Source organism: Leishmania braziliensis, chromosome 29, assembly GCF_000002845.2.
Source record: "Leishmania braziliensis MHOM/BR/75/M2904 complete genome, chromosome 29".
Lineage (NCBI taxonomy): Eukaryota > Euglenozoa > Kinetoplastea > Trypanosomatida > Trypanosomatidae > Leishmania > Leishmania braziliensis.
In genome coordinates this window covers 471,237-494,636 of record NC_009321.2, presented here as the reverse complement: position 1 = coordinate 494,636, position 23,400 = coordinate 471,237, and the positions used below count along the sequence as shown (strand labels likewise).

General features: G+C 59.4%; 3 protein-coding genes and 1 pseudogene across 4 annotated transcripts; all 4 read right to left on the bottom strand.

The window, feature by feature from the left end:
* Positions 1–1,400: 1,400 nt before the first annotated feature.
* Positions 1,401–2,796, bottom strand: LBRM_29_1340 (annotated as a pseudogene). The gene is given in 3 exon segments: positions 1,401–2,033; positions 2,036–2,416; positions 2,419–2,796. Coding segments are annotated over 3 exon segments (1,392 nt in total).
* A 1,344-nt stretch (positions 2,797–4,140) lies between these two features.
* On the bottom strand, positions 4,141–10,029 carry LBRM_29_1330 (hypothetical protein, unknown function; the record flags this gene model as incomplete). Its single annotated transcript, XM_001566428.2, has 1 exon — positions 4,141–10,029. One exon carries the CDS (start codon positions 10,027–10,029, stop codon positions 4,141–4,143), a length of 5,889 nt encoding a protein of 1,962 aa, XP_001566478.2.
* Positions 10,030–12,195: 2,166 nt separating this feature from the next.
* LBRM_29_1320 (hypothetical protein, unknown function) lies at positions 12,196–14,358 on the bottom strand (the record flags this gene model as incomplete). The annotated part of the gene is made up of 1 exon (XM_001566427.1): positions 12,196–14,358. The coding sequence occupies one exon, from the start codon at positions 14,356–14,358 to the stop codon at positions 12,196–12,198; it is 2,163 nt and encodes a 720-aa protein (XP_001566477.1).
* A 1,460-nt stretch (positions 14,359–15,818) lies between these two features.
* Positions 15,819–22,481, bottom strand: LBRM_29_1310 (conserved hypothetical protein; the record flags this gene model as incomplete). The annotated part of the gene is made up of 1 exon (XM_001566426.2): positions 15,819–22,481. The coding sequence occupies one exon, from the start codon at positions 22,479–22,481 to the stop codon at positions 15,819–15,821; it is 6,663 nt and encodes a 2,220-aa protein (XP_001566476.2).
* Between the last annotated feature and the right edge of the window lie 919 nt (positions 22,482–23,400).

The window sequence follows — 23,400 nt, the reverse complement described above, 5'->3', positions numbered from 1 at the left end:
TAGGCGTGTGTTTATAGAGAAAGATAAAGTTTTGATGGGTCCTGTGTTGCTGTTGTTCTTCTGCTCTTGTCAGCACACTGGACACTCGAGAAGGCACAGAAAAGCGGCAAGGGTATGAAATGCAAACCACACAATAACACTAAGAATAATAAAAGTGGCGCCCGGCAGCACCGGTGTACGTTCGATCGTCTCGGCTGTGGGACTTGGAGCTTTCCTTTTCTTTTCCGTCGGTGAATCTCTATTGTGGTGAGAGGAAAAGCAGGGGGAAGGGGAAAGAGGGGAGGCGGTGGACTTGACGAAGTTTTGAGGCTGACTCTCGCTCTCTCCCGTTCGCCGTGCCGCTCTGTTTTACTGCACCACTCGTGAGGGAACGCTCAAGTGGGGGCACAAGTACCGCACAGGAAATGGTATGAGGAGATATGGAGGTCAGGCAAGTAAAGGCCCAGCACAAGCTTCAGGCAGCACACCGTGCTGCTACAACACAATCAAATACAACAATAGCGTGTGAGTGCCTACTTGTCTATAATACCATTCAAAAAGGGGGAAAGAAGAGGGGGACACGCACAGAGAGAGTGACAGCGAGCAGGCGAGTTGGAAAGCAGAGAAGAGGCGGAAGTGAAGAGATGAAGAGCGAGATGGGAGGGGGTGGAAGAGGATAAAGAACGTTGGGGATGGAATAGACGAAAAAAAAAAACAATAAAGAGGAGGAGAGAGGGACACAACGACGTTTGTGGTTTGATTGCTTGACTGTAATAATGCTAGTAATAGCGAGGAGGAGAGAGGGAGTTGGAGAAGTTTTGCAGCCTACAGGTGTGAGGTAGGTGCGCAGGAATGCGTGTATGTGTGTGGGTGTGGGTGGGTGTGTGCAAGTGTAAATGCAATTGGGGCCATGTAGAGGCAGAAGCGATGATCATTGGGGAAAAGGAGGAAGAGAAGATGGTGAAAGGGACAGTGCACATGAGAGCCACAGAGATGGCGGAGAGAGAAGAAGTGGGAGGGAGAGAGAATAAAATGACGCTTGGGTAAGCGGCCCAGGAACTTTATCGTGAAAGAGCCGCGTTACCCACCAAGGAAGATGAGATAGAGAGAGGGAGAAAGCACTTCCCTCCCTCCCCTGCTTTGTCGAGACACTCTCCCTTGCGAGGGCGAGAGAGAGAGCGCGCGAGATGCTCAGCTAGGTTGTGGACATTTCTCCACAGCAGCGAAAAAGAGGAGTAGCGCATCGTAGAACAAAGAACTGCGCAGCGTGTGCATGTAGCTCTCCTTTGCGCCTGCCACTCACGCCCCTTCGCTTTACCCCCTCTCTTCGTGTGCCGCCCTGTCGGTTGTTTGCCTCTTTCCCTCGTCGCATAGTAGGCCGATGGCACCGACTGTCCAACGACGATGTCCTCACGCAGCACTCAGTGGGGAAAGTGCGAAAAAAAAAAGGAAGACAGGCAGCCGCGCCTGCATGAGGGTGGGGAGGGAAGACGAACACATCGAAAAATGCGACACGAAACGAACACAAAAAAAGGGCACGCAGAGGTGCACACCCCGCACAGCAACTCACGCCGTGAGAATGACCGCAGCAAGCCGGTAGAACGAGAGGGACAGCCAAGACACCAACGACGAGTTCCCCACCCCTTCGCTGTGTGCGTCTGCTTTCCTTCGTTTCAACTCGACGCACCGCTGGCCTTTGCCCTCTCCTCTCGTTGCTGGAAGGGCAGCACCAACAGCGCAGATCGCTCGCCCTCCTCACTATTGGTGCTGATCACCGGCTCGTCCTCATCCTTGTAGGGCTGGTGACACCGAAAAGGGTACGCGCCGTGGGTGTACATGTCGGTCGTGGCATCCAGTGAACTCGCATAGGCGGCGATGGTGGGGCTGGCGTAAGCGAAGCCACGTCGGTGCATTGGCCGGGGCATGTGTTCAATGTACATTGGCTAGCAGATGCAGTTGATGAGGGGATCGATGCTCACATGTATGCCAACATGGCGCTCGCTGAAGGAGTTAAAGCTAAAAACAGCGTCGCTCTCGTTTACAACGCAAATAGTGTACGGTATGACGCGGGTTGTGTGGTGTACCGCTTGAACGCAGAGCGGCCGATGCGCAGCTGCCCAAATGGGTAGACAACGAGATCCGTCTCCGGGTATCAGAGGAGGAGCAGCACGTGGCGCAGCGTGTAGGCGCACAGAGAAACTAGAGCACCAGCCAAGGCTGTCGCCGGTGACATAGACATCTTTGAAGCCCGGGCGGCCGCCTTGCTGACTGTCAAATGCCTCCCCGTCAGTGTCAGTGCGACCCTTGTCGCCGCTGTTGCGTGGGAGCATCCAGCTGGCAGAGAATAGGACAGCGGTGCGTAAGGTGTCGTGGTCCGTACCCGATAGTGAGTCGCCGGCCGCGGTAGCCGCACCATGCTCTGTGTGACCGGCCACGTCAGCAGCAGACACCTCGGCGACTGACTCCCCAGCCGGGGCGCACTGGCTGCGCAACTCCATCAGTAACTACGCCAATCACTTGCTCTTTCAGCAACACCCACTGCTGCTGCTGCTGTTGCGAATGGCCCTGTGACCAGCTCCGTGTATAAACCTGCCGCATCCAGTGCGCCTCACAGGCCAGGCAGGCGCTGCTGCTCCACTCCTCCAGATGGTAGACAGGCACCTCCTCCGCTGTCCCGCATAAATTGCAACTGCTCCTCTGTAGGCGCACGCTCGACTGCACCACCAACAACACCAGGACGACGTGCCACGTGTACAGGAACACGCGACTAGATAAGGAGGACATGGTCTCCACCTGTAAGCTCAGCAGGCTGAGCATCCGACTCTACGGAAAAATCACGAGTGTGTCGCTGGGCGCACCTTGTTACGACCCGCGGGTCACCTGTCGAGCAGGCGCGTGACAAGAGGCACACCGTTGTTGGTGCATCCAGAGAGCAGGTTCGTGGGAGACACAGTGCGCTGTTTTCTTGTGATGACAACGAAGGCGGATGCAGAGGTGAGCGCAATGCGCTACAATGAGCGTATGCGCGGGTTGTTGAGAAGCCCAAAGCACGCGCGAACTGCTTAGCACATATCAAATGAAAGGGGAGACAAAGCCGAACAGAGCGATATAACGAAGCTGCAGTGAAGGAAATGGTCTCGAGAGATGGAGAGAGACAGCACGGCTCTATGGGTACGTACCTATGTGTGTGTGTGTGTGGGGGGGGGGGGGGGGGTATGTCAGTGAGGCGCAGCTAAAATAAACTAGCATTTAAAAAGTGAGGGGGCCGCAGCAACAGTACGAGGGGGGAGAGAGAAGAGAGAGTAGGCCACTGAGTCGCCAGGAACGAGTCGGAGGAGAGCAGGAACAAAAAAAAAAAAAAAAACAAGAGGAAAACAACTCGACGGAGAAAAGGGTCGGGAAGCTCAGCTGCTTCGTCACGCCCTCATGCCTCCCTCTTCCGCGGCTCTAAAAGGAGCGGGAAGATACGTATTGCTCTCTCTCTCTCTGTGCGCGTGTGCTTGCAGGTGCTGGCAGTGTTTACAACAGGCAGCCAGGGAGCTGTACGACAGCGCACGTGCGCGTGCCTCCGGGGGCAGAGGAAGAAGGCGACGTAAGAGAGGTGTGTAGAGAGAGAGAGAAAGAGAAGGTTATTCACCTGTGCTTGGTGTCCAATGGGAACACAAGGGAAAAGGAGAACCACACTGTATACGCGCGGAGCGGCGTGCTACGCTTCAGCGTCAGAAAAGATTCCGCCAACTCAAGCCCTTGCAGCCACGAAGACACAGTCATCATGCCATCTACCTCCCGAGTCGTCGTGGCGCTACTGCCCTTCAGCTCCTGTAGTTCTTGATCATCAGCGATGCTGATGATAGGCCATCTCCTCAGAAGTGCGGCAGAGAGAATGGTGGAGAACGGGAGGAGTCCCAGAGACACTCTCACAAGGTGCATTGCTCAACGCATCCACAACGCGAAGGATACAATTTGAAATGGAGAAAAAAACAAAGAAATAGAAGGGCAACAAAAGAGCCCCTGTCCGCTCACAGCGGTCACGACGCGATTACAACACGCTCGTAACATAGGCGAGCACACTTTTCACGCAACACAACCACCCGCGTCTTCACTTGGGGGGGACCACAGGCCTTGCCTGCCGATATCAAGGGCAGCGTTGCCCACAGGCCATCACACGTAAATGAGGTCACTTTCGTAACCGTAAGTGCAGTACCCGTCATCCTCATCGTCATCCACTTCAGCCCCAAAGCCATCTGCCTCCGCCACGTGGGCATCCTTGTCTGCTGCCGCGGCCATCGCCCACTGTCGCCGTGGGTGACTACCAGCCTCCTCCGACGGCACGACGGAGTCACCACCTCTGAAAGCGTATGCAGAGCTGCAGCGCAGTACATTGCCAAGCAGGGGTCGATACACTCCAGACCCCATTGGTGGCTTCGAAAACGCTGCTGGCACGGAGAGGTGGGTGCGTTGCCCTGATGCTGATGGGTGATACTCTGGCGTCGTGGTCACCGTTGTCCTTGTCGTCGCCGTCGCCTTAGTGAATAAATGGGCAGGGGTAGAAAGTTCACCCTCACGCGACTCGGCCGCGGCGGAGTCGACCACGGCCTTGTCGCGCATGGAACCTTCGCGTGACTGCGGCGAGGACGGAGCTGACACGACGCAGTCTCCACAACTTTCGCTACCGCCACCACCGGCGTTCATGATCATGATTGGCTCACCCGGTAGCTCATCCTGCATGTCGCCTCTACTGTGGCTCCCCTCGGTGTCGTACGGTTGCGTGCTTACGCTGCTCCAGCCAGGGTACGACCTGCTAACCAAGAAATCGCTGCCGTGTGCCCCACACAGTGTTTTCGACTGCGCACCATCATCATAATCATTCCGCACCTGCTGATGTTGCTCCCGCTGTTGCAGGCACTGACGGTGGTCAGTCTCCAGCAGGTCATCAGGCTCACGTTTGTCCTCTTGCCGCTCGCCCGGGTGGCGCCCACGTTGGGGCAGCGATGCGGCCGTCGTGGAGGAGGCCGCGTTGATCGAGAATGGTGAGGAAGATAATTCAGGTGCTGCGCGACGCCGGCTGGCCTCTACCACCTCCGTTTGCTGGCCCTCTATCTCTTGAGCAATGGCCATCGACTTCAGCGCGGTCGCGTTGTCCTCCGTATCGGTCAGGTGTGCCGAAGACAAGAACAAGGAAGCTTCTCGCGGTTGGTGTAATTGCTCCCCCGGCTTGCGCAGCACCCCGGGCGGAGGCGGAGGTGTTGACTCGGAGGGCACGATCAAGTGCGTGTCGCAGCCGTCAATGCCGAGGACTGGGGTGGGGCAGGGGGTATAGCGATCCCTCAGCGTCGCTACGTCGTCGAAGCGATTTTCCACGTCATCACCGTCACGGCTGTCCGCCACTGCATTGGCGCTGAGAGCCGTCGATGGTCGTGTGTGTACCTCCCAAACTCCACGACTCACTGCCGTGTTCGCTTCGTGTTGGGTGTGCCTATGCCATGCTGTCTTGAACACCGAGTTGCTGTGGAGGCGGCTGTCCAGGAGGGAACTTTGTGAGCCAGCGGCCAGCTCATTCCACGTCGCTGAAGAGATCGATGGGGTGGTGTCGGCAACCCCCACGCAGACGTCACCGGGAGTGTGCACTGCTGAGTGAGTGACACGAGAGGACAGGTCGGTGTTTCGCGAACCAGGTGATGACGACTGTTTCACTGACGAACGCAGCACAGGTTCGCTGTTGTTCATGGCCAAACGAGTCCGTGCATGTGACTTGAGCCTTGCATCCACCTCCAACACAGGGGTTTCCGTGGCAAGCACGTCGCCGGCTACGCTCTCGTCTCGCTCCTCTGCCACTCCTCTCACAGCTACTGCCGCCGGGGTTGCGTCAGCTACATGGTCACCGGCAAAGAAGGTCGACATCGCGGGGGCATCGCACCCTGTCGCTGAGTTTTCCATGGCGGCTTCGTTGGTTATGGATCGTCCCGCCGGGGTGTGTTCCAGGGAAGCAAAGGAGTCCATGCAAAGACTGCCGTTGCTGTTCGTAACTAATGAGCCCAACACCGAGGTGTGAGGTGAGTGTTGAGAGTTTTGGCATGGTGGCTGCAAATTTGACGATGTGCATAGCAACAGCGCGAAGTGGCTTGTGGAGCTGGCTGCGGACCGTACCTGTAGCGTGGGGTCGTTCTGGCGCAAGTCCTCAGCGACCACGGTAGCGCAGGTGAGCGGCGGCGCAGCGGGAGTTTGCGAGCCAAGCGCGCACCCTCTCCTGAACGAGCTCTCACGTGTCTCCAACGCTGTCAGCTCAGGCGGCGACTCAGTTACAGTAGTGTCGAGAGGTAAGGGTACGGTAAGCGATCCCTCGTCGCCAGCGTAGCGCTGCAGCCGCTGCTGAGCCGCGTAGTCATCCATGACCCAGTCGAAGTCCGAGCTGACGCTGTGCAGTGACTCGCACGGGGTGTGGTGTGTGGCGAGGATAGAGGCAACGCTGCTGCGGGTCGTGGGGTTGCGGTGCCTATGGTATCCCCCTGGCCGGTGCACCTCCGTGTCGTTAATGCAGCTGTCGTTGACAACATCTTTACTGTCCAAGTCACCCACTTGGAGCTCATCGCAGCCGCGGCGGCGATAGGAGACTCTGCCCTCTTCACTTTCCCGCAGCGAAGTGACAGCTGCATGACTCCGTGCCGGGGATATGAGCCGCACCGCGCCGCTTCGCATGGTGGGCGAGGTAGGCATCATTATCACATCACCAGCGAGTGATGGCGCATCACGGCTATCTAGGTGGACGATGACTGCCGCGCTACCAGTACCGGTGTCACGCTCGTCACCACTTGCATCCACTAAAGACGGCAGATACGAAGACAGCCGCGGATGCTCCGGAATCTCAGCAGGGGTTGTCGTTGCTTCTCCCCGAGACAGGTGCTCCATTTTGCGATTCGAAGCCCTTGGTGAGCAACAAGGGCAGGCGTCACGGCTCCTGCTAGCTGCCTCGTGCACTTCACGTCTGGCATTGTTTGTGGGTAACCCTGCAGAGGTGTTATCACCACTGCCACCACAAAAGCGTCGGCCCCGATTGCCACAGTACGCGAGGGGAGGACGAAGTGCCGTGGCGGAGGAAGTCGGTGACGTAGGCAATGGCAGGGGCGCTTTCCCGCGATGAGTAGCGGCAGCTGCTACGCTACGTTGGTTCAGCGGAGACGCGCCAGGCCCCCTCACTGGGGGCACGTACCCCAGAAAGCGATGCCTCTGCTGGGGTTGCTGTTGCTGCTGCCAACCTTGCCCTTCCTCGCTGCCCTCTCTTGAGAAACCACTCGACGCGTTGGCACTTGTGTGTATACCCTCTTCTCTTGCCACGTCGTCCTCCACCCCACTCACCGCCGTCAGCGGCTCATCAGCCGTGCCGATAGACTCCGGCGGTGGGGTTGTGTGTGGCCGCTGAATAACATCACTGAGGACCTCCCCTCCACGTCCCAGTAGGCCTGGTGGGTTGCTCTGTATCCTCCAGTTCTCATCAGCCGTCGACTGCACCAATCGAGCGACATCACAAGTGCCCATCACAGTGGACGCTAAAGACTGGGCCGCTCTCTCAGCCATATTAGAGACTGCCGCCGCACCTTTGAGTGAAGACCGTCGGTGCCTTGGAATGGAGCAAGACGGACTCCTTGTTCGCACCGGTGGCGCTAGCGGGCCGCCTTCACGTCTCTCCGACCCTGGCTCTGCCCCGCAACTGCTGTGAAGTGATAAGGACCGCTGGGGCGAGCCACCCGCGCGCTGCAGATCAGCGAATGAAGAAGGCTCGAAGCACGACGAAGGAAGAGGCGACGATGGAGGATATTGCCTACGTGCTGCACTAGCGCTCGCCACTGCCGGCCTCGACAGCACATCGGGCCGCATCGTCGACGCTTCAGCCAGAAACAAGCTAGACTTGGCTGAGGTGGCGATAGAAGCAGATGCCGATGCGGACGCACGAAACGATGCCGCCGATGTGTGAGACGCGGCTTCGTGACGCACATGTTTGCCCTCTCTCGTCTGTGCCGACTTCTGCGAGGGGCAGGCCTCCACCACACAAACTCCATCGGGAACAGCAACCGTGGCGGCAGAGGGAGGAGAAAAGCGCAGTGAGCGACTAGTAAGCGATACCGGTGAAGTCTCGCTCGCTGTGAAGGCGAGTGAAGAGGCGCTTAGCAGACGCGTCGACACTTCCAGCAGGGGGCACCGCTCGAGATCCGGTGAAGACACGGCCGGGTGAGAGGGTGCACGATCGGCCGACAGCAACTCCCCAGATGCGGCGTGTGTGGCGCACTGCGTGTGATCCAAAGAGGCCCCCAATGCACTTACGCTAACGACATCCGTTCCTCTATCAGCTGGGTGCCTCTGCTTCCTCGGTGATGAAGTTGTATTGACAAGACACAATTCGCCTGCGTTCCTGGGGGCATATGCCGGCTGCGGAGGTGTATCGCACGTGAGGACCGTCGTGGAGTTGTGGATGCAGCGCGTACCACTTCGAAGTATTTGTAAAGGTGACGCCACGTGCGACAGCGCCGACACCGGCGATGGAAACCCCAGCCGCTTTGCCCCCTCGTGTTGTGGGTCTCTCGGTAACGAAGACGAATCGTGCACAGCATCCGACAGGTGTCGCCTTGCATCGAGGGTACAGTCGTCTGCTGTTGCGACAACAGCCACAGGGAGAGAAGCATGTGAGAGGATCCTAGGAACACTGCTGCCAGCTACGGCCGTCGCCGTTTCCTGTGTGTGACTGCTACAGCGCACACTGGTGGTGTCACTGGCTCTGCGACGGCCGCCGTGCTCAAGGGATGAAACGGGGTAGGAAGAGCGAGACGCAGCTGAGGCACGCGAGCTCTGCGGAGGCGCATGGGCACCGGCAGACCGCACAGATGACCACAAAGCTTCCGTGTCGTACGACGTCACGCTTCTGCCGTTCCGCGCCACAGCTGCGGTGACACACGGCGGAGAGCGGGAGGCAGCGACGGACGGGGCGGCGCTGCCGTGGTGCACCGGCTTCTGCAACGGTGATACAAGAGATCTCTCCCCTCCCTGCGACGTCATCCACCGAGACGACCGGGAGCTCGCATGCTGTTCCCAGCAGTCCAGCTGCGGCTGAACCGCTGCATGTGAGCTATTTCTTGTGGTGCTCGCCTGCGCAAGGTTCAAACGGCTAGCAGTGCACATTTCATCCATAAAAGACGCAGGATCGGCTCGTGAAATACGCGATACACCGTTTACCTTGGAGATGCCCAGCGAGAACAAGGTGAAGTCGTCACTGCGACTTGCACGAGAGCTCTTGTTCTCAACGTCAGCGCTGATGTTCAGTCGAAGAGAGTGTCCATTGAATCGCGATGTCGCGCCATCTGCCTCCGAGCGTGATGGTGATGGTGGCTGGCGGTGTAAATGAGAGAGGCGCATCGAAAAAGGCAAATCCGCTCGTGCAGCAGTGCCTCCCAGAGGCACACGGGAAGCAGCACGGGACGCACCAGGGTCGTCGGAAGACCGAAAGTGAATACCCCTGACGCCGGTGCTACGCTTGATTGAGTCCCTGTCATCCTGTGGAAAGCCGAAACTGCCGTACGCGCGAGACGCAGCAGACTGCGTATGGTGGGCCCCCCCGTACCTCGCGTCCGATGCATTTCGGTCACTGCCTATTTCCAGCACGTACTCCCCCGCTCTTACACTCTCCCCTGCCAGTCTCCGTGAAGAGAGAAACGCACTGCTCTCTTGGTGCGCCGTGTGCCTCGAAGACGTTGGTGGCGGTGGGAGTGGAGAGACTTCAAAGACAGGAGCCGACCGTGCAACATGGGGCCACCCGTTGCGGCGCATCGTCGCCGACCGCTGCTTGTCAGGCAGAGGCTCGCGCGTGCCGCTCGCATAGCGCGCCGGTGCCACCTCCCTAAGCGCCCTTGCGTGAGAAGTGCAGGAAGAACACGTGAGGGCGTGATGAGTGTCAGTGAAGAGAGCCGCGCATGATTGCACCTCCGAGTGCTGTATGGCGGAAACGCAGCGCGTGATGGCCACGAGGGTGCGTATATCTGGCTCATGGGCGTACGTAGACGGCATCTGAATACCAGCGCTCTGCCCTTTGGTATTACCCACAATGTTGCCAGAAATATTGACAGTGAGATGGAGCTCAGGCACACATACGCGTATACAAAGAGAGAAGGGGGGGAGAAGAGCAACCAAAGCCGATCTCGTCTAACGGAGAAACAAAATAGAGAAGAGACGCACGTGCGAAAGCGAAGGCGATAGACAACACAGAAATGAGTAAAAGAGTAAACCGAGAAAGGGGAAAAAGAGATGACAAGCGGTCGCACCTCTGGGCTCGGGAAGAGGGATGAGGAGGAGAGAATAGGCTACAAGAGAGAGGGGGGAGACGAAGAGAAGAATGGGAAAGAGGGAAAAGAGATGCGCTAGACACACAAAAAGTAGAGCAACCCAACAATACGAACAACGAAAGCCCAAAAGGAGGAGCTCGCTCTGGCAATAAATTACCGTCTAGCCAACGTGAGACATCTATGAGCGGCTTACCGTTGTGCCTTTTCGTTATTGTTGTTGCTGCGGTTGTGGCGGGAAAACAAAAGTGGTGACGGTGTGTCACCGCACACGTATGTGTATAACGCAAAGCGCCTTTCTTTTGCTGCTGCGCGTCTTCTTCTTTCGAAGGGGGCGAGGAGGAATGGGAAAGCGGTCAAGCTGAAGTAGCCACCACTGTCCTCCCTCACTCCTCTCTCGTCGCTTATGGCGAGGGGGGCGTCTATGCACTTTGGCGTTGTTGCTGTTGATGGGAGGGGGAACGTGGGCTTGTGCAGCTGTGGATGCTTGTGTAGCCCGATCCACTCCAGAATGAAACGCGTGTCTTCTCGTTGTAGTCTCCACACTTGTCTTTTCTCGGTTTCGCTTGTTTGTGCGGGGGGGTGTGGAGATGTGTGTCGCCTGGTTAAGCCTTTCAATGACAAAACGTGCGTGCTTGGGCCTACCACGACGAAGCTCTGGGATGCTCTACCGCGCGGATGATGTGCCCCGCCCGACCTCACAGAGAGAAAGGGGTGAACGGGGTACACAGAAAACACGCACACACACAAGAAACGAGCGCGCCCGCACGGAAGACCATCGACGCAGACACAACGCAGAGACGCAAACAAAGCAAGCGCCCATACGAAAAGGGAAGAGAAGCGAAAGGCAACCCCCAAAGCCACAAGAAAGGGAAAAAAGGGGGGAGGGGGGTGAGCGTGGCGCACAGCGGTGCCTGTGGTGTGAGCTGCAAGCCCGTCGGAGATGTTTGTAGGGGAGTGTGAGAATAAGAAGGGCTGGTAGACGTGAAAGATAGACGCGTGACGATCAAATGTGAGGGAGTGAAGAAGACAAAAAATAAATAGGGAAGGAGTCGGAAAGAGAGGCAAAGTAGTACCGTCAACTTACAATACACACGCAGGCCAGGTTGTCGCCTGCGACAGCACATCATTGCACGTTGCATGTAAGCTCATCTGTGGGTCCGTCTGTCCTCCCCCCCCCCGGCCCCGGCCCCGCGCCCTCTCTGGTGACTGTCATCAAACGATGCAGGGGAATGGGGGAATTGAAGGAGGAATGGGTGCTGCATTTGACGCGACTGCCAAGCGTTACCTCTCCGCTTTTCGGGTGCGCGTGAGGGCGGGTTGTGCTGTTTTTTCTCTGCCGTTGGGCCAGTCTTCTATTTGTTTTTCCTAAACCGCTCTCCTATTATAGTCGCTCTGTCCGTCTCGCAGTCGCGCGCGCGGACGCACATCCCGCCTTCCGCAGAGGCATGGACGGCTGAGTCATGCAAGAGAGGTGCGAGGGGTGCGGAAAAGGGGGAGAGACGCAGGAGGGGAGGCGGCGAGTTTGTTCGGAGGAACGCGTGGGTATTGAAGAAACATCAACACCAAACAGAGAGAGAAGTAAGGCACAAGAGTGAAGGGTGGTTCGTCTGTGCGTCTGGCGCACGCTTGTGGCACAAGACGATAGAGAGAGGTGAAAGAGAAAAAAGAGCGTAGAGTAGCGCATTCACCACGCTTGAAACTCTGTTGCTTTCGCCCTCCTCCCACCCCCCCCCAACATACACACCTTCGTCGTTCACGCTCACCCCCACCCCCACGCCACACCACAGCGTCTCACACAGACCCAAAATGACGCACATGCGCATGAGTGCATTCCCTCAGTGTTCCACATGCAACCAGCCTATGCCTCCTTCCCTGTCTCCTTTTTTGCGTTCTATGAGAACATCTTGGCAAACATTTTCTTTTCCTTTACCTTTTCAGCCTCCAGAGCGGCCTTGGCCCTGGTCAGCTCTGCCGTGACAACCGGGTCGTGCTGTGAAACCGACTTGGCCTTCTCCAGATCCGCTACCGCCTCCTTGTACTCCTTCAGCGCGCTGTAGGCCTGCCCGCGGCGGAAGAGAGCCTTCGGGTGATCTGGCACTAGTTCAAGGGCGTGAGTGCAGTTGTTCACAGCGTTCTTCCACAGCCCTAGCTTGACACTGCAGGAGGCAATGTTGAGGTAGCACGAGAGGGAAATCTCGTGCTTCTTCGTCCTGTTCTCCTCGCTGCTTATGTCGTAGAGCTGGCCAAGGATGGAGAGCGCCTGTACAAAACGCGTCTGTGCTTCAGCCCAGCACTCCTCCTTGAACAAGCCCTGCCCCTGCTCACGCCGCTTCTGAGCCATGCGCAGACGTTGGGGGTCGCTCTTCAGCTCGGACTCGTCCTCCTGCCGCTCTTTGCTCAGTTTGGTCAACTCCTCCTCCTTTTTCTTCTCTGCCTCACGCACGCTCTCGTAATACACCGCTAGCTCAGGAAAATGCTCTGTGACGTGGGCCTGCACCGCCGCCAGCTTCTCGCTCAAGTCTGCCGTGCTTGCCTCATCACCCTCGTTGCGCACGTATATGTCGATCTTCTCAATGTAGGACCGCATCTCGGCCTTCTTATCGCTCGATGCGACGCAGTTGTCGATGGCGGTCAGGGTCTGCAGAACATACGAGTCAAGCTCATTCAGCGCGGCCAGTCGCTCGTGGATGCGGGCGTCGTTGCTCTCCATCTGTTTCTCCAGCACCATCCACTCCGCCACGGCCGCCACAGCTTCCTCGGAAAGCGGTTGACAGATAGGGGAGCTCGCGTCGAGAACCTCAAAGCCAGTGAGCTCGACGTGGTGAACCTCCGCAACTGGCGATGCGGCGGTGGATTGTGCAGTCTGCTCCTCGTCCTGCTGCTGTTGCTGCTGCCTTGCAACGCTCAGCCGCCGCACCTCAGCGAGGATTGCGCTGCCCTCCGCCACGCTGAGGTTCGCGTCGAGCGAGACACCCACACGCGTGATGCCGAACACCTCCTTGATGACCTCCATGATGCACGCAGAGCGCCACCCACCGCCAATCACCTCGACACGGGGGACCTCGGCTACCTCGCCTGTACCGTCCTCCACCGCGTTCGGCGCCGGTAGCTTTTCTTTGATAGCTGTGAGCATCGCGCGTACTGCCTGCAGAAACGGCAGCGCCGCCTGTTCCATCATTGCACGTGTTAGGGAAACGATGATGTCGATGTCGCCGTGCAGCCCCTCTAGCTGCACCCGCGTCTCGTCTGTCGTCGAGAGCACCTCTTTGGCCTTTCGGCACTCGCGGAGGATCTTGCGAAACGATTTGATGTCGCCGCGCAAGGGGGCCGCCGCCGCACCAAATTTCTTGTCGAGCTCACCGTATACGTGGCTGCAGAGAAGAGCGTCGATATACTCGCTACCCATGCGTAGCGTCTGGCAATCCACCTTCTCCACGCGCGGCTGGGAAGCAATGATGAGGGAGGCCACAGAGCAACTCTGCCCAATGTCGATCACCACCACTGGCACTGCGGTGCCGTCGTGCACGGCGGGGAGGTTTCTGTACTGGAGGTGGTGAAAATACACGGCGGTGGCCTCGTCTGAGTGGGCGATGACCGTGTGCTCTTGGGGCACGCCAGCGAGCAAAGTGGCTTGGCGGAGCGCTTCGAAGGAAGCGGCGTTTGCCGCGGATGGCACGGCCAGGCAGATCGGAGCAGTCCGCATCATCTCTTGATCCGGCAAGAACTGCAGGAGCGACTTGAGGTAGAAGGCGGCCACCTGTGCCGGGTGGGTAAGGTGCTCCTGTGTGCCCAGTTGCCGGGATTTCAAGAGGACAGCCTCGGACATGGCAGTAGCTGGTGACACCACCTGCAGTGACACAGCAGTGTCCTTTGGCGCCTGCTCGCCAGATGTGTAGCCGAAGATCCACGGCGCGAGGTCGACGATGGTCTCGGACGCCTTTGTCACATCCCGCGCCGCCGCGTTCTCGCCGAAAGAGCGAGCCTCATTCGCGGCAAACGAAACCACAGTGCTTGTGGCCTCGTTGCCTAAGGCGTTGCGTACAATTGTCGGCATCGGCTTTGCTGGATTCAAGATGGCCACGCGAGTGGTGACGGAACCCATGTCGATACCGACCGTATAGGTGGGAGCAGTTGTCGGTGAAGCCGGGCCAGTAGCGGAAGACGTCACCGGAAACGCTGGTGAGGCCTCCGCGTCGGGGCTCGGCACGTCTGTGGTACTCATTGGTACAACAGAAAAAAAAAAGACAGTTGCACAGAAAATTAAATTCAATTTTTTTTTTTGAGGGAGGGGGGGTTTGTGCCTGAAGTGTGCCACCAACGAAAAAGCGCAAAGAGGCGCGGCTCACAGTGGGGGTATGGTGGGGGGCAACGGAAGGGGTGCTGCTGGGCCGGGTGCGTGTCAGTAGGCCAGTAGGTAGGGGCGCGAGAAAAGGGAGAAGTCGTCGTAGTGACACGTTTATAGAGATAAAGTTAGTGGATGCGCGCGGCGCTTGTTTAGTTTCCTTCGCTGTGCTGCGGTTGCTCAGATCTACAGCAGGTCGGATATGAAGAGCGGAGATGGCAAAGGCAGTGGAGGAGGAGAAGAGCGAGACGTACGCACACATGGAGAGGGAGAGAGAAGGGCGAGGGGCATGACTGCTGAAGGCGACCAACTTGTCCCACCTTCTTGCTGGGAAGGCATTGCTCCCTTCGCTGCAAGCGCGAAAGCGAGGAATGTGCGACATCCCCTTTAGCAACACAAAGAAAAGATGAAAAAGAAACAAATGAAGCACTGCCACATGACACGCATGCATGTAACAGTGCTGCTCAGACGGAGGGAGGGAGCCCCGGGCGCACCTATGGGTGCGCCTGTCAGCACCAGCGGCACAAACTTGGACAGAAGCGCTCTGACGCCCCCAACACGGACCGACTTGGCCGCTCTCTCCCCCCTGGATGTGCCCTGCGACTCTCGCTGTGTTTGCCTGTGCTCTGCTGCTTTCTTCCGCAGCGTAACCGGACAACGGAACCACACAAAGCGTAGCGCGCGCGAGAGAGAGAGAGATGTACTCTTGAAACATAAAGCCCAACACTAGCCACACACAAAAGAGGAAAGGTTCCACAGAGAAGAAGCAACGACACACCCATCGACCAAATGGCGACCACACACCGCATCAGCACGATCTCCTCTCCTCCTCCCTTCACATCCGCACAGGTAATGCTCACAAGTGTACGTCAAGACACCTCCGGCAACCCCCTCCTCCCCCCCATGAGGCAAAAGCTGCCAGGCAAGTGTGCGTGTGCAAGTAGCACTTTCACCCTTCCTCTTGACTGGCAAGAGAGTGGAACAGCACAACCCCACAAAATCACCAAGGGCGCAACAGCAATGGCGCAGCTACCCCCCCCCTCCTGCCCCCTCCATTCTTTAGAGGAGGGGGCCGTCTTCTACTACCCAGGCCATCCGCACACTACACACTCCTCATGCGCAGCAGTCCAGCCTGCATACCACTACCCTTGCATTGCAGTGCATTGGACGCACTAATCTGGGCTGTTAAACATATCCACGTACTGCGGCCGCCCACCAGGCCGCGCTGCACCACGGCCAGGCACCGTTGGCGGCGCATTGCGGCCGGTGATCACGGGGGCGCAACCAGCTGGGCGAGGTGTCGGCGTGCCTCCTCCTGCATAGACGGGGGCTGAAGTACCTGACCCAGCACGCGCATTGCCAGGCCGCGGTGCACTGTCCGGTGCTGGTTGCTGCAGCGGCGCTCGGTCACGGAGGGCTGAGCCCCAGGCGGCAGTAGCATCGGCCTTGGGTGCCATCTTGGGTGGGCCTGCCTTGGCGAGCTCTTGCAGCCGCCTCTCCTCTTCCGTCATATCGAACAGCCATCGACCCGTCACAGGGTCGAAGGTCGGTGGCTTCTCCGTGTCGAGGTGCATCGGCTTCGCCTCGTCAGCCTTCTCTTCGCCAGTCGCCTCACTGTTGCCACGTCGAAAGAAGAAGTTGCGGAGGGCATCGAGCGAGCGAGAGCGACGGGGCGCGGGCTGCTTTAACTTTTTCGCAGTTGGGGCCAGAGCAGTCTTGGCGCTGGCGCTGTCGGGCTTGTCCGCAGCAGCAGTAGCTTGTGGGTGAGGTGGCAGGAGCGGTAGTCCCTGAGTCTCTAATTGGGGCAGGGAAGTAATGTTGGATGGTGCTGGCCGCTCCGGCGGCTGGAGAACGGCCGTGCGCTGATCACAGGTGAGCGGGGCGGTGGTGTCGGCTGCACCAGGCGACGAGGAGGGAAGCGACGCGTGGTTGAGCGAGAAGGGTTGCTGCGGTGTCGTCGCCCGTCGCTCCTGGGGGGTTAGCGGCGGCGGCGGGCCGCTGTGACGCACCTCTGAGGTGGCACGAATCAGCGATGAGCTACTTGCTCTAGGCACCTCGCCAGCGTCGTTATCGGTGTCCTGCGGCAGCCCCTCACGCAAGTGGGGTGGGAGTCTTACGGAGAGGGATTGGGAAGACTGCTTTGTGGTTGCCTCGCTCTCAGGGATCAACTCACCCCTCGTCGCAGGGGTAGCGCCGTCTAAAGCCTCCGGTGGCTGCTGCGGCGACGGAGGCGGCACACCACCAAAGAGGTACACGAGCTCATTCAATGTGCGTGGCGGCGCACGCAAGGAGAAAGCCAGAGGTGGAGGCAGGCGTTGCAGCAGTGCATGCAGTGCTTGCGCAAACTCCTTGCCGAGGCCCAACTCGCGCAGCCACAGCACCTGCATCATGCGGTACCCAATGTCGCTTCGAGGATGATAATTAGGAAGCCCATGAAACGGCACTGGCGGCTCAGTGGACTCGGGGTGTGACAGTGGAGGCGCCCGCGCATCGAGCCGCGCGCTCACCAGCCACACCAGCTGTGTGATCAACGTCGTGAGAGGCGTCAGAAAGCTTTCACGGCACCCCTGTGTGGGGTGGTACGCACCGCCGACGACGCCGATGCGCCGCCGTATCTCCTCCATGACCTGCCGTTGATCGGGACGCGGCAGCAGGTTTACCACATCCTCCGGAGAGAGAGAGGATGCCGGGGGAAGCGGCTCCGCACCGGCGCGGGCCGGACCCGCCATGCCAAGTGGGGTGAGGTGCAGCAGCAGCAAGCACGTGTGCGCCTCCACGACGAGGTGAAACTGATGGAGCGTGGTCGCAAGCTGCAGCAGGCCATCTCCGCTGTGGCGAGTGAAGTTGGCAAGCAAAACAGCAGCTTGACGGCGCCATGTTTGCTGCAGCATCTCTTGATCACGCAAGAACATCTGTCGCTGCCGCTTGTGCTGCTGCTGGGCCGTCTCCACGCTTCTCCCCCCACCCGCTGCTCCTTCCTTCACCTCCTCTTCCTCGTCCGCCTTCAGGGGCGGCAAGACCAAAGGAGGGAGTGGCATCTCGTTGAATATGCAATAGGCGCGGGCAAGCGGAGATGCAACCGAAAGCTCCTGCTGCATGACCGCCTGCACACTGCGTAGGTATAAGTCCTTGGTCGGGCACATCATGGAGATCAGCAGCGCGTGCGCATAGAGGTTTGCCTCGAGGGCGGCCTCGACCGCCTCCACGCGCTGTCCCCTGCACAGCAAATCTTCGACCCGGCAGAGCGCGGCAGACCGTTCCTTCGGGTCGTATCCAACGGTGGCGGTTACCGGGTTCAGCGGCGAGATTGCCCCCAGCGCATCAACTTCCCTCGTCGCTTTGGTGCAACCAGCAGCAACAGTAGTGCTGTCACCAGCGCTCCTGCTACTAGCGGTGGCTGCTCGCCTGCGAGAGTCAGCCTGAGCCGCCGTCGTGAGCAACTCGGCTAGTCGACGCCCACCGTTATCCCTCCAGACAAAGTCGTCTCCATTCTTTTGCGGCAGTGCGTCCATCAGCATCACCTCCACCACGTCACCGAGCGGGGCAGGGACGCAGTCTTTCAGCGCCTCCATCACCCCTGCAACCTCCCTGGCTGTCGCTTCATCCCTGGTCACCCACTTGTCCGCTAGCAGGGCACACGGCAGCACCGCGCCCGTCAAGGCTCGCACGTAGCTCCGGCCGTACTCGGTACCGCGGATGCCCTTGCGGTCCACGACCGACCCACGCGCCGTCAACGCCTCCGTCACGCTGCAGAAGCTGAGACAGATGCCGGTGTTGCCCCCCAGCGGGCCTGTCCAGAGAGGGCGCGGCACCGGCGACGTGATGGTGCGGGTGGCGCCACTCTGCGACGTGGACCGTACTGACGTGGTTTGTGGGGAACCCAAGGGAGTCGACTGCCCCAACGGAGACCAGCCACTGTTCTTGGCAAGTGGTGACCCAGAGCTCAGATTGAAGCAGGCCGCAATGCATGAAAAGACTCTTCTGTCGCTGCCGCTGTTGCCTTGCGTCCCCGGCAGAAGAGTGGCGCCGCCAACGAAGATGGCGAAGCACGGTGCCCCGCTGCGGTGTGGCTTCTTGCGTGCCGCCCCGCCGGCAAACGATCCTGTCAGAGACGTGCCTCTCGACAATGCGCCGCCACCGCTGATATTCGCACTTGTGCCGCTCAAGTAGCAGCCGGAGTTTTGGGCGGACTTGGAGAAAGGGTTGACCAGCGTTGCGCTACCTGGTGTGCGCACGGCGGCTGGGCGCGTCTTCACGCTCGTCGGGTTGCTCGATGCGACAGCGGTGCTTGGGGCACCTTCGTCGCCGGTGAAGCCAAACGGCGGTGCGGTGGCGGGGTCGGACCCCAACATCGGCGGTGCTGGATGATCCTTGGATCGCGGTTGCGCACCGCTCGGCTCCACGGACAAGGCAGAGTAGTCGGAGGGCCTCAGCAGCTGAGGATGTGGCGGCGGCTCGTGTTGCGCTTGCATCGATTGAACTGAGTCCAGCGAGCCCTTCAAGGCTTGGTGAGACCTAGGTATGACGGTGTTGCTGTCGAAGGCGTTCGTCGCATCCAGCAATAGCCCACCGGTGGAGTTGAAGAGAAAATTCTCGTCTGGCTCCGCAAAAGGGTTAGACACGGACGTGTAACCGTGGTAACTCTCCGTGCTGGCCACATTGCCTGGCGACAGGTTCAGCTCTAGTGGGCGCTGCAGCTGCTCTGTCAAGCTGCAGTTTCTGAAGTCGCTCTCAGAGAACTTTGTGCTGTGCGGAGAGGCCGGGCCCGGAGGAGGATGCGAGGTGCTGCTCTTGGAGATGGCCTTTGTCGACAGCATAAGTAGAGGGGTGGATAGCGGCGGTATCAGAGGAGCAGACTGGCCGGACTGGCTCTCTCGGCGTTGCTCCTGGTCTTGCGGTTCTTGTGTTGGGGGCTGTGGTGGTGGTTTCTGAAACTCGCGTGGTGCTTTAGACTGGGCGTGCGTGAGGATGGCACTAAAAGAGTTCGCAGTGCCTCTATTGTGAGCCGGCAAAGGAAGAGGTGCGGTGTGTTGACTGCACTGTGGCTTCGACAGGTACTGCCCGGCGGCGCTACCGTCCTCAGTCGACTCATCCCACATGAAGCGGCCAACATCTTGTGCGCCGCCGCTGCCATCGCCGTCCATGCAGTTGAGAGCGCTGCTGTTGATAGCGCCAAACTCGTGCTCGCCTTGCTCAGTAGCCTCCCTTAGCGCCTCCTCCATCTGCGGCACGCTGTCACAGGATGGCGGCCGCAGCGGCAGTGGAGACTCTTCGACCATGGCCCGCGCGTCCTCACCGCGCACGTAGGGAGACGCCGCATAGGGGCCACGGCTCATGTTGTGAGGCACATGTGAATTGGAAGAACACGACATCGGCAGTGGATGGGGCTGTCGCTGCTGCTGCTGCTGCTGCTGCTGTGCTTGAGGCATCGACCTCGCCCCATCCATTCGCGGCGTGGTAAAGCCAGTCGCAGGTTCAGTTGCAGTTGCCGAGTCGCCGCTCCCTGAAGCAAAGGGTGGCTGCTGTTGCTGTTGTCGCGGTAGCGGCGGTAGAGGAGGACCAGTCGCACCGACGGCTTCCTCCGTGGGGATGTTCTTCATGATTGGCAGTTGCTCTGGCGCTTTTGCGCATGCCCCGGGGTAAGATGATGGTGGCAAGCTGCTTTGAAAGCCGCTGTACGGTGCGTCATGCTGCAGTGGTGACTGCTGCCTTGAATGTTGCCACTGCTGCCGCTGACAAGATAGCTGTCCACGGCTGGCTGTCGGTGGTGGTGGCGGCGACGCAGCAGTGCCATCGCCGCCGTTCCTCCCGGCCATCGCACGGAACGGATTGACGAGTGTCATAGATGCCGCAGTGGGGTCACTGTCAGTTGTGAAAGCGTTGCTGTGCTTGTATCGAGCTGCACTCTTGCCATCTGCTCTCAGTGCAGCCTCTGGGGCCTCGTCCGTGAGTGTGGCCAGCGATTCCCTCGCGTCAAAATGCAAAGAATGGGGGTTCAAGATTGCATGAACTTCAGCTCCGGACACAACCACCTCGTCCGCCATGCGGCCATTGCAACTTCCCAGCGGCCCTGAAAGATGAGAATCGACCGAGGCGGCGTCTGTACGGCCGCCACTGTCACCGCGTGCGGGATCAAGTCTCTGCGGCGGCGCGTCTACCTGCTGAAGACCATCGTGCCCCGCAGCCATGTCCTTTGATTCACCTGCCTCTGGGTTCGCGAGCAGCGCTGCATCCCAGGCGAGAGAGCCTCCGTTGCCGCCCATGGGCTGGCGAACACTTCGCGACGAGACGGAGTATCCGGTCCCTGGCAAGAGGCGGCCAGTGGGCAGCGTCACCACCTCCGGCACCAAAAAGGACGTGTCTGTGACGGCGCCTCCGTTGTTGTCGCTGCTCGGATGCGTCGGTGCAGAGCCCCCCTGACCATGCAGCTCGGAGGGTGCCTCTGGTTTGCGCTGCGCAACAGTAGCATCACCCTCGCTCTCCCTCATCGGGGCCCCTTGGCTCATTCTCACCGAATTCGACGGCTGCTGCTGGAGGTGTGCTGAGAGACTGGCGAAAGGCGCGCCATGCAAGGACGCATGGCGGGAACCGCGCGACGTGAGGGCGGCCTCCAGTAGTTTGTGACAACGCGACGAAGTCGTGGTCGAGTCCACCCGAGACGAGGCTGTGCGCAGCGTGCGCTGAACGACGCTGCCACCCCCGCTGGGTTGGAGGAAAGCGGGCACACCGCGACGCAGTCCAGAGTCGATTGAGGACGATTGCCGAGGCGCGGGTGGTGTGCGGCGACCCTCCGACTCAAGTGCCGCAGCCGACGTTGCTGCGATGCCAACCAGGATGCTGCTGCCGCGTGACGAGGGACAGCTGGGACGTGCTATGGCAGCGGCGGACGTCTCAGTAATGCTATCCATTTCAGCTAAAGGCAGGCGACTCTGCTTGCCGTTGCCATTCGGTACCCGGTGGCCGGCCATCTCGCTCAAGTCACGTGGCGACTGACGACCATTGCTCGAGGCGCGCGAGCTGGCAGGCCGAGCGAGAGCCGCACCGCTAACGCGCGTCGCCAGCGGTGGTCCTGCAGTGGCTACGGCAGGAAAGGGCGGTGAAGAAAAGGGTGCCGGCAGTAGAGGTGGCGACACCTCCGTCGCCAGGGGCGGGGTGGGGGGGAAAACTGGCTCCTGCTGGATCTCCGCCTCCGTGTGTTCCAAGATTGACTGTGTAGCACTGCTGGGCAGAGCAGGTGGTGGTGGCTGCGGCAAGGATACGGGCAATGGAACCGCGGGTTGAGACACCGGTGGAGGCGGGCCACCGACACTCGGATGCGCCTCCGAGCCAAAACCGTAGTTGGGCACGGCGTACCGAAAACCGCCGCCTATGCGCAGCCCATTCGCAGCTGCGGCAGACAAAGGGGGAGGCGGCGCTGCTGACGGGGCATCAAGGGCTGCCGTCGTCGGTAGGGTCGCGCGGGGGGGTGGAGGAGGCAGGCTGCCAGAGGGCTGCCCAAAGGCTAGCTGAGTGGGTGGTGGTGGTAAAGCGTGGCCTTCATTCGCCTCTAGAGGACCTGCCACCACGAGTGGCCGAACAGGAGGAGGAAGAGGAGTAGTGTCACCACCGGTGGTTGCAGGTGGCGGCGCCCTAGCGCCTGCGGAGGAGTTTGTGTACTGGCTGTAAGTGCTCAGCAGGTTGCTTCGACGTGCCACCGCTGGGTCGGCTCCAGAGGAGTAAGATCCCCCTGGCGCCCCTGCAGGTCGCTTACTGAAGATGGATAATGGGTGCAGTGCCCCGTCTCCGACTGCGCCTGGCCGCGGAGGCGGCGGTGGGGGCGGTGGGCCACCAGACATTAAGATGTGAATATCGAGCGCTGCGCGCCCAAGAAGAGAGCCAAAAACTTCCAGAAGTGAAAAATGAGTGTGAAGTCCACCCTCACCACACGAACACAAGTCGGAGAAGCCTTGCTTACAACACCAAGCACGCGTGTGTGCGTGCTCGCGCGAGCTTGCAGCACGCGTGAGATGCAGAATGTTGTAGTGTGTAGAAGGAGAAGGGGCGAGGGGAACCGTACACCGCTTAGCGCGCGTTTGTGCGGGTGTTTGAATGCTCCTTTGCTTGCTTCGCTTCTCTCTCGCTCTCGTAGTCGTTGTGGTTGTCGTCTGTGTGTATATTCGCGTTGCCTGTCGCCGCTTTCGATCGATACGCCATATGCTGAATGAACGAGACCGCCGCCACCAGCGCAAACGCAAGCGAGGCAACGCGAAAGAAAAAGAAAAGGGTAAGCGCAGGAGATGCGCGGAGATGGGAAGTCAAACAAGATAGAGGTGAGCATGCACCCAGGAGAAAGAGAAGAGAGATCCAGGGGAGAGAAAGTTGAGCGCAAACAGCCTCTGCACCCCTCTTCCTCCTCTCTGCATCTCTCTTCTCTTTCTGCACTTATAGCCCACGAAAGCAACGAGCGAAAGCTTGAACTCCGCTTTCTCTCGACGCGCGCACTCCATTCTTGAGCACGCGAAGCTGGCGCAGAAACGCACGTATGCATATATATGCGCGTGAGGTCTGTTTCTTTACTTCCTTTTCATCTTTTTTTCGAAGAAGTGGAGAAGACGAGGCGTGCGGGGTCGCAGCAGTGCGCGCCACTCTGTCCCCGTCACACCACCGTCTGGCAGGCACACCAGAGCGCTGACATTCGCATGCACGAGCAGAAGGGAGAAAAGCGCCGATGCGACTGTCGCGAGAAGCGCAAACACAGAAGAAGAAAAAGCGGCG